The 11385-nt window shown below is 35.1% G+C and overlaps 1 protein-coding gene across 1 annotated transcript; it reads left to right on the forward strand.

The window, feature by feature from the left end:
• The first annotated feature begins 1030 nt into the window (after window positions 1–1030).
• On the forward strand, window positions 1031–9631 carry LOC100373035 (NXPE family member 1-like). The gene is made up of 6 exons (XM_085499705.1): window positions 1031–1142; window positions 1790–1938; window positions 4471–4796; window positions 7202–7753; window positions 7914–7963; window positions 8454–9631. Exons 2-6 carry the CDS (start codon window positions 1855–1857, stop codon window positions 9170–9172), a joined length of 1731 nt encoding a protein of 576 aa, XP_085355831.1. The 5' UTR covers window positions 1031–1142; window positions 1790–1854; the 3' UTR covers window positions 9173–9631.
• Window positions 9632–11385: the final 1754 nt, after the last annotated feature.

The following is an 11385-nucleotide window of genomic DNA, read 5'->3' on the forward strand; positions in this document are numbered from 1 at the left end:
GAGAGGACGTGCCTTGGCGTGTAGCTAAAGGATTTAGTTCAATACGGGATCGCCACATGCGGTGCACGTTTTACTTTGATTTAAAATGGAAATTACAATGCTGTGTATTCGGTGGTATTTACTTGTTTTACTGCCTATGTTGACAGCATTTGAAATTGACAATGAGTTTTGTGTCTTTAGGGATGTGGCGGAATTTTGTTAAGCAAAACAAAACTGCTTGTATAACAGTAAATGTTATTGTGTCCTTTGTAACATTTTGTTCATGGTCAGTGATAACTGATGCCAACGTGAGTTACGTCACGTGACTATCAAATAAACAACATTTATTATGTTGATATACTCGTAAGTAAAACGTAAAATAGTTCTATTATGCTGACGTGTTTTTCCCGCAGTTGTGTAGAATAATGTTGTTTCATATTTGGGTACTCAGTTTTCACAGCCAAATATGTCCCAATGACATCTAAAAAAAATATGTTTTGTTTACAATTCATTTATTATATAAGGCATGTTTTTTCGTAAGTTGTTATTGAATATAACCAACCAAACGATGCCACGTTTCTGTAAATTGTTTATAGTGTACTATATTACGATTTGAGACAAAGGAAATCCCACCTTGTTGCTAAAACGTATTCTAGATATATCACTATGTATGCCTTTCCTAGTTAGGAATAGAGCTTATAACTTAAGATTATAACTTAACCACATGGCGCCTCTGATTGGCATGTATCCAAATGTCTTTGTTCATTGAGAAATAGCTACCACAAACTGTAAATTACGAAATAAGGACGCTTTTCTTTCGTGCACACAATTATTATGCGTTTATGATAATAGTAACATTGCCGTATCATTTTAAATTTGATAATTAGACTTCCAATAAAGGCAATAATTTCCATCTCAGTTTAGCCAGTGAAAGAAGGTAAATATCATTGAAAATCTGCTAAACAGGTCACATGTGATTATCCATTTATTCGATATTAACACTGCTGGAGATTACAATAATAACTGTACCACGTGATTTGTGACGTTTTGTTTCCATTACACTCAGCTGTCCCGGTATGATAACGCCTCAGTTGGTAATGTTATTGTACATTTCATGCTGTGGATATATGTACATTAATACATTGCAGAATTGGTCTGAATTGGTAAGTATCATATTATTGGGTTAAATATTTATCTAAGTGACGAATTTATCTGTTCCTCATAGGTTCAAGCCTCTCATAGGTTTTGCGAGTATCATTTAACCTGCTAAAACATAACGTATGGACGATTAGACAATGCATGCCATCTACAAATGCTACGTGCACAACTCGTGTAACACAACTGAATGAACCATTTCCCGTTCATCGCGAAATCCCGCGTTCTGTGTGAAATCGTCACGTAAAATCAGGACGAGCAAAGATTATAGCGTCATGGTAACGTGTTGTTCTCACGCCTCATAATCATGTGCTATACGCATTTGATGGTGATCAATTATGATGAATTAAAATATCACAACACAAGATTTTTTTCTGAAAAATATGTATTTCGACACTTCACTATAAAAAACAGATTGAAATGAAAAATCAAATCATTCGACCTTTGCCGCAGACGTTCAACCCACGTCTTTCACGCAGTAAGCGAGATCTCGCAATGAACCTATTATTCTGATACACCAGACAATAATGTCTCGGTATCATCGCCAATGCAGCATGAACTGTTTTCAAATTATTGAGTAAAGTTACATTCACATTGGTTTTGATAAATTGGTTCTTCAATGAAAATGATAATACTCTTACCTAATATTAAACAGTAGAGAAGACACATCACTGGTCAAAACGAAACTTTATCTTTTCGTATAATACATTGAATTCTGAGATGATATGTGTGAAGTATGTATCGCTTCGGTTCGTTGCTGGTATTATCATTGGATTCGCAACTAATAGACTCATAAACTACGTGGTAAGTAAACCATTCTGACGTCACGTACATTAAATCAGGAGTGTCGTCATCTGCGCACGCGCGGAAATTGAGTCTCAAGCGACGATAACAACACACGCTAAAAACGCAAAAAGTCATGGGTAGACGCTTGTTTGTAAACAATGACACGCTATGGCCATCTGACGCATGCGCAGGTAACGACTCCTCCGCTTTAAAATGCATGGTAAAGTATAACGGCCTGGCGTCACATGCATTTAAATACATGGTACATAATCAATCATATTGTATTCTCTTCATTATTTATTTATTTTAACAGTTTTAAATACATACACTTTTCGCAAATGATTGCCGAGCTCTCGTTGAGAGCGAGAGAGCCGCGCGACTTGTTTCACAACACCCACCCACCCAACCACCCACCCACCCCGGGGGTTCACTCTATATGCTGTTACTCCCCCATGTGCGTTCCAAATTTAGCGGGAAAGCAGGGTGTTTTTCACCTTCCAGAGCGGGCCCGCGCGGGAGGCAAATAGGCCCCTTTTAAAATGCTAAATTCTGCAATAGACCCCCAGAAATAAACTCATAAGGTTGCTGTGCCCGCTGTAGGTCCTCTCTCACAACAACCACTCTCATACACCGTCCTAAGCCCCGAATTGGCGGACCCATAGCCCCGACTAGACTTCCGCCTGAAGTTTCCCACTGGGACCGTGACTTACCCGCCACTTCCAACACGAGCATACGGAGAAGGCTTATTGTAATCAAAGAAACGAAACGAAACAGGATAACACACATAATAAAAATTGAACTGCATTCAGTGAATATGGGTTTTATATAAAACTTTTGCCGAAAATAACGGGGTTTTAATTAGTAAATGGTACGTGTCAGACCCTCGTTTCGCTGGTTACAGATTTCGATTATCTGTAATTAGCGAAACAAACCATTTACTAATTAAAATCCCGTTATTTTTGTCAAATGTTTTATGTTATTATATACACTCTGACACGTACAATATTCACAACTGTCGACGAAACTTGACAAGTATATTCACCATTCAGTATGAGTATATAACGAAATAAAACGTTTGCCGATAATAACAATATAATCAGTAATGGTTCGTTTCGCTAATTACAGATAATCGAAAATCTGCAATCACGCGGCGAAACAGGGTCTTATTAAATTACAGATACAATAATCACAGATATCGGACGAAACTTTACCAGTATTTTTAACTTTCAGCCGTGTATAAAACTTCATTAAACAATTAGCGAAACGAACCATTCACTAATCATAAAATCCCGTTATTTTCAGCAAATGTTTCATTGATTACAGATTTTTGAATATGTTTTATGTTGTCATATATACACTTAGAAAGGTCACGGAATATACTGGTCAGGTTTCAACCGACGGCTGTTAATATTGTACGTGTATTCGCAGATTACAGATTTTTGATTATCTGTAGTTAGCGAAACAAGCTATATACGTATTAAATATTATTATTTTCGGCAAATATTTTGTAAATATTGTGCGTATAAAACCTATTTTCACTGATTACAGTTTAATTTTTATTATGTGTGTTATCCCGTTTTGTTCCGTTTCGTCGATTACAATAAGCCGCATACAGAAAGTCATTCGCCAGAGTCATCCACACTTCCGAAACTTCTTTTGCGCCTCGGTCTCATTTGCATCCAGATCCTGCTTTTTTTTTGGGGGGGGGGGGGGGGGTTTCTACCCTGTATTCATGCCAAAGTCACTCGGAGCTGAACATAAAATTGCGTAATGATATCTGATGGAATAAGAATCCTGGCAAAGTCGTGTGCATTGTGTATTAAACTATAAAATAAATGATCATATTCACTATCATGTCAATAGTCTCATCTTTTTCATCAAACAACGAATGACACCAACAGGAGTTGCATATATAGTAACTTGTTTGAGTTGATCACACTCCACTTGATTGCAAAAAAAAACGGTATAGAATGCTCGCAATATGGGGTAGGATGTTCTCAATATGTGTCTGAAATAGGGGGTGTTTTTTTCTTCAATTTGTCTGCTCTAGGGGGTACTAAATTTATATTGCGTCCGCAATAGGGGGTATGGTTTGCCAATGTGCCGCCAGTCCTAGGGGCCTAGTATTTTTTAGCAAGAACGCACATGGTGTAAGGTTTTAATATAGAGTGACCCTCCCGGGCCACCCACCCACACAATAGATTTCCATTCTTTATGTTATGGCGTCCACTGACCATATATAAACGAACTCTGTGCGGCCGTCACTAAATAAGATCATTTGTACAATGAAATTTCCATATTTTGAAGTATTCCATATACATACTGGAAAACATGTCGCTTTAGCTAACGTGTTATTTTAGCTATTTTAGATAGTTTGTAATTTAGCTAATTCAAGGATGTAGCTAATTTAACAGAAAATATATTCTCACAGGGAGATAGTCGACACTTTACCTAAATTAAGATTCTGTTAATTCATGCCAAGAGTCAAATCCGCTAAAATCGCATGCAGATATTTCAACGTATTGTACAGTATACAGTATTACATTACAGACGATGGATGATCTCAGCAATATAGCATCTTATACCAACTCGAAGTCCATAATGGTGACAAACGAAAAACACAGTGGCATGAAGATTATGCATAGTTCTTCGTTGAACAGTAATAAACATGTTCAAACACATATACAGCAGCAGATACCTACATCTACGGAGCCAGATATAATACATCGATATGATGAATATACACATTTTGCTATGGAATGGAAAGGTATTATGGAGGAATATGATTGGGCGTATAATAATGTACATCGTAGAGAAAGGTCAAATGATACTTTCAATAAGGAATACTTTCATTTGTCATCAACGTCACACAGCAGGTAAAACCACAAATTATCTTCTATGACATCACCATGTACATCTTTATTATTTGTTTCAGCCTTTCTATTATTGTTTCCTTGGTATATATACTTGGTATATTCTTGTATTGTGTCCTAGTGTTGTTCATTTCGGTTCTTTCGTCAGTTTGATGTTTTTGGTGATTTCCAGTTTTCAGTATTGCTAAAGCCAGACGTACTTTTCTGTATGTAATTTCTATCGATTCTTGACATTTCATAGACCAGAATTTTTTTTTACTGATTACACGTGGTATGGTCAGTTATTTTATCCTTATTATTTGTTTATTGTTCATTTTGAATAAGGTAGGTGATCAAAATCAAACCAAAATCCAAAATCCTCGTAGCTCCGCCGATTTCGCTAATTAGCTTTTCTGACAATATATAACCAGGTTCAGCTAAAAAAAGTAACTGCCAAACGTCTGTGGTTGAAAAAATAATAGAGATTGATTCAAAGTTCAGGGAGCCGAAATTCCTGACCTGTTTTAGTGCCAGTGCGTCCAAGTCAACGAAATAGTCTTAAATATATATTCACGCAGTTAGACCTCGATGGTTTAAAGGGTAGTTAACCCCCCCCCCCCCCCGGTTCTCCAGAAAACTGATTCGTTGCGTAGTAACGATGTTATGAATTAAGGCGTTATATAATCCCATTGTTACTATAATATAGCTGTGAATATTTGTAGCGTGCGGACGTAATGGTATTTGTCTTTGGAAACTGCGTACCGCCGATTAAGCGTTTTATCGAAGTTGCATAGTCACGATATTATGAATACTAAAGACTGTTAATCTACATTTCATTACTCCGGTTAATGTTTGGTGGTCTGCTGAATCGTGTATGTACAAAGTTTTATATGAACGAAATCTCAGTAAATATTGAGAATTACTGATCTTCTTCTCAGTGAAACATTAATGATATTAATTGCTACGTTGCATTCATTTTCGTTTTTTATATGTGTATGTATAACGAACTTGTACATCCCGTAATGTTTTGAAATCGACAAATGTGGTCACGGAAACAGTATTCTTACGCAACTTAGATAATGTCGCTGACAGGTATTTGAACTTCTGAACTAGACCTAGCAAAGACGCATAGTTCCGTTTTGTCGTCAAAGTGGGAGTTTTTATTTCAACGCGATCCACTAATGTTTGTTTAAATTCGCTGACACGTATTTTGACTTCTGACCCAGATTTTGCAGGGAGGCATAGTTCCATATTGTCGGCAAAGCACGAATTTCTAACTTTAGTGCGATCCACAGTAATTTTTTGTATTATTGGGAAATAATTGTTTACATTAAAATCAGTGCTAGCTATAACGTAAGTCGTCGGACGCTTTGATAAATGAGCAAACGCGGCGCTAGGAAATAGGTCAGCAGAAACCTTACTACGATGTCTTTAAAACTGTAAAAACGTACGAGCGTTCATGATTTTTTTTATTTATTTTTAAGTTGTCCTATTTTTCATGCATAAATTAATGTTCTTTTGTAGTTAAACAATGGGTTTTCAATTTGTTAAAGTCCGCTCGCGAAAACGAGGCGCCGCGCTGAATTGTCAGCTCATGAATATTTTTGCATAAATTTTCATATTGCGCAGGGCTCCGGGAGCTCCGGGGATACTGGGCCGAAAACCGCAGGTTTGATTTTGATCATCTCCCTAACTACGGTGTACCGTCGACTATATGTCAGTCATTTGTTTTGTTTCATTGGATTTGTAAATTTACTTCAATAAATATGAATACAGGTCTTCTTACAGTATGTTGTTATTCCTACTTTACGTTAATAGTAATTTACGATATTGTTAATATCATAACGTCTCAATACATAAAAGATAAAAGGCAAACTTATATCTCAAGTCAGTTATTTCTGATGATATTATACTACTCTGTGATAATTATTTTGTCTTTGCTTCAACTTTGCTTTTCAGTTGTGAAACTTCCAAGACTTGGGCTTCTGTTAATTCAAGAGTTTTCCGCAGCCGATCCCAGTTTGGTTTAATACTCTTACTAAATACATGACCCATGTGGCGTACAATGTCACACACACTTATAGTATCTTTACAGGGTTCACTTCCCTTCAACCTTGAGAGTTTCTTAACTCAATAATTTCCTGCCTATCCGTCTTTCATCCTCTATTTGTATAAATACTCTCATCTCGCTATGTTTTACTCATTACGTTACGAGCAAGGAAGGCACAGCGACAGATGTTCAGATGGCAGACCCTTAACTGGAAACATATTGGTTGACAACATCTGGCACCAGCTTTCGTAGGCTCGTTGGTTGTTGGGAATTCACTTCCCAATCAGGTGCAATGATTCCCCCGCCCCTCCTACTTCAGAGCTGTGTTATGCATGATTTATTTTTATGATTTATATATTATTATTTTTTCTCATACAAGAATATTTATCAATGGAGACAAAAATAACTTCAAAAAAGGAGACTACATTCATATTGTAATAAAGACAAAGGACAAGTATGGTAATTATCGAGATAAAGGGGGAGATATGTTTCAAGGTGTCATGTCCAATGCACAGCTACTAAAAAGCACAGCAGGGCGAGTATATGACTATGGAAATGGTACATATTCTATCTATTTCTATGCTGCATGGGCTGGGGATGCAAATATATCGATCTATATGGTATATACCAGAGAAATGATTCTGATGTTTAATAATAACAGATTACGTAAAGAATATCTTCAATGGACTGGTGTGTATGGTGAAGATCCCAATTCAGAGGAAGTTACATGTAAATTGATTCGAGAAGGAGTATGGGAAGACAAATGTAGCTATGGAAACAGGAATTCTTTTGGTAACATAGTATTTGTTTGTGATAAACCAAAAACATTCTCCTGTAAGGATATAATGAGTGTTACTAGCTTTACTGGCAAAACTGTTAATGGCGCAGATGCAAAGAAGGAAAGATTGCTGTTATCTTACCTTTTTAATAAGTAAGTTGATAAGTTCCAACAACAAATCATCATTGTTCAACTGCTTATTTATATTAAACTTTTCTAAAAAAAAATTTTAGTTGAAAATTCTGGGCCATATACACTTAAAATTTTGAATTACGACTGCCAAATCTTGTTTTCTGATTGTTTGTCCCTGTAGTCAACAAAACACTCTGCTAACTACAATGCCGATGAGGATAGCAGTTAAGGGTGAGTTAAATATTCAATAATTATTCCCCATATATGTATAACATAACAATCACATTCGTATTCTGAATATAACCATGGGCCAATATTATCTGCAAAATATAAACTACTTTTTACATGTATTCTGTGGAACTCTTTTCAATTTTCTTTATATAGTACTCTTATTTTCTGCATTTTAGTAGCTTCTTGTTCTCTCTGTAGCAGCAAATCCATCTTCCCCAAATAATATTAATTATTCTTCGATAAATTATTCGAAGATTGTTATTTATTCTGTATATGAAAATTTTTTCCTGTGATTCTCTGTTGTGTCTCAGTGCACGCTATTTTTAACCCTATTTAACAATACTTCCATTTTGTAGGTATATCAATGAATCATTTCCGTGTTCAATAGTCTGTATAATATATCCATGTTACTTCAATAGTTTCTTTCAGGAGCCTCAAACTCATTGTACAAATCGAAACATTTGTCTATTTTTCGTTTAATATCATTTAGATACTTCGGCAAATGTACCAACACTACCAATGTGTGGTCCAGACTTACCAATACCTGTGTCTGATGGTTACTGGACTGATGATTCAACTTATGTCTCGCTTGTATGCAGAAGTCAAAAATGGACACAGGCTCAAGCTCATAAATGTTTGGCCAATGTTTCACTTGCATTGTATGGAGATTCAACACTTGGTCAGTTTGGTCAGTCACTCAGGTTTCGATATAATTATTCTAATTTTATAGTTGTAAGCAAAGGATTTTTTCCTCATGGACCGACATTCTGGACCATTGGATATGAGAGTGAATTTCTTGATGGTATTAATAAGACTCTGTGTGACTCAAAACAAATAGTGTTTGTGATGAATATTATATTTCACTACACAGAGTGGTCATTTATGTTATACATTGGAAGACTTTTTGCCACAAAATTGGCAGTTGAACGGCTCTTCATGCGTTGCCCGACTGCAAAAGTGTTTTTCAAAGTATCACATCCAAGAAGTGTTCTTGGTGGAACACAGAGTCGCTTCGATGTTGTTTGGGTAGCTTTTGACATGGACCGCATGATACGTCGTGTTTTTGGTGGAATGGGTGTCCACTTTCTCGGTGTATGGGATATGTCAATTTCCCATTTTTCTAGCCTCCAAGTTCACTTAGCTCCAGAGTTAATTGATCAACAAATAAACTTGCTACTATCCTACATATGTCCAGACTTGGTGGATTAAACATTATTATTACATTCATGAAGTTGTACTACTTTTTTTAGAATGACAGGATACAAAATATTGTTTTTTGACACATTTGAGTCTTTAAAAAGGTATAATTAACAACTTTGGGTATGCTTTTTGTATTTCTTTATTATTTTACTCTATATTGCATGCGGATTATTACACTGGAATAATAATCATTTTATGAAATAATTTCGCATCTATTTTAATGTCGTGAATAAAAATGCTTAGTGAAAAGGCGTATGTTTAACAAATAGTTATCGAGGTACAGTTCAGTAATAGAATTTAATAGAGAGAAAAATATTTGCAGACGAGCACGAACACAGCATATGGGATTGCTAGAAATGTATTTGTTTTTGTTTTTTGTGCTGGATTTTCGTTAATCATGAACCACCATGTGATCGAGTCCTGACCAATCGGCGTTACGATCTTAAATAAAGCATGATATGCACACAATATTGTATATGTCTCTAATTGTTCGCTAGGTTTTATTGCCAGCTAATGATAGTTAAATGCAAATTTATCAATAGAATATATTGTTTCTTTCACAAACCAGTAAATTTAAAAAGGAATACCCTTCGAATTGTTAAAATTAAAACAATGAATATTTCTCCATGCACCGTATATTAACATGTCTATTTGATCAAACCAGTGAACGATAGTTAAATATTGATTCGAAAATGTACAGCTGCCAAACAATGATGTCATCTGTTTTGAAATGGTATAGCACACCCGTACCATTCGATATACAATAGGTAATTTGTTGTATTCGTTGTCCTACGTAATCTTTCAAAATAGCCGGTCGTTTCGAGTAATAACTCGTATCATCTAAACATACGCGGAAGTTGTTACCAACAGTTTGCTATCCACACATATTAGTCCAGTTGTATATGAGTGAAAATAAACTATATCAGGTATAAAGTCAAAGTTAGTTCAAAGACAGGAAAAACCTATAATAATATTTTATTGACACGGCACTGACACATAAAGGTACAGCAGTATGGTCTTAAAAAACTAAGACATACAAAATACAACACGACTAGAAACGATAAAGATATAAAAGTAAAATATTGATTAATTTTATATAGACTAGGCTTATTATGGAAGATGCTGTCTTATACATAAACGTTTTCTATGTATTTTGCTAACATGATATTAAGAAATGTTATATCTGAACTCATGATTTGCGGAGAATTTGTTGTCAAAACATCGATTTTTTTTATTATTTTTGCTGCGTTGTAAAAAAGTGTGTCTCGTCTTCAATTTTCATAGCAGTACATAAGTCTTAAATTACTTTGCCAATCGGAGGTTTTGTGTGTCTACCTCAGTGATCGCTGAGTCTGAATTCACTCACTCTTCCAGTTTGATGTACACAATATTAACAAGGTAACTATATCTGAATATATTTTTGAAACCTCTGTATATTCTCATTTTTTTTCTTGCTTTATTCGTTTCGTCATCATGGACATCGTTTTTGAAAAATAATTCAAACGATGTTTTTTATTTGTTTGTCAAATATTTTTGATCGGGTTTCTGTCATTACTTGTTCAGACCAATAATCCCTGATTGGTTGATATTATAAGTTGGGTTTCCGCTTCCTTGTATCATTTACTATTAATTTTCCAGTTTAAATCTGCAGCTTCTTTAAGAATGTTATTATTTGTATTCATTATGCGATTATAATATTTGATAACTGCAACCAATGGCTGTCTGCCGAGTTGTCCGTAAATGCCCATTTTGGAAGTATTTTAAGTAAAACCGACAGTAAATTGGGCGTTGTGATAAAAATGTAATTATTTTTTTTCTTATATTTTATATTTCTTTAATTGGGGACATAACTTATTGACCCCTTTGTTTTAAGTTAATAATTGTTCCTATGGACTTCCATTGGGGCTAGTGCAATCACAAAATAATAAAAAAATTAGTTTGATTAATGTATTTTTACTGTTTTCTGATTGTTTATCTGCATAGAGAAAACAACTAACTTGGGTATTAAGTGGAGTCGGAGGTTTTCATGCACTTTGATAAAAAAAAATAGCATGCATGGCATAGTTAGATATCAAATTTAAGATATATAGTTTTGTTTATAGTAATATAGTTGGAACATATACATGTCAGAAGTATGGATTCAGAAGATGTTGCTTGATTATAATGATTGTTTGACATTAAAATGATTGACATCTTGTATCTGATTGTCAAACGAGTACTTG

The sequence above is a fragment of the Saccoglossus kowalevskii genome, chromosome 5 (assembly GCF_978046115.1).
Source record: "Saccoglossus kowalevskii chromosome 5, keSacKowa6.1, whole genome shotgun sequence".
Classification (NCBI taxonomy): domain Eukaryota; kingdom Metazoa; phylum Hemichordata; class Enteropneusta; family Harrimaniidae; genus Saccoglossus; species Saccoglossus kowalevskii.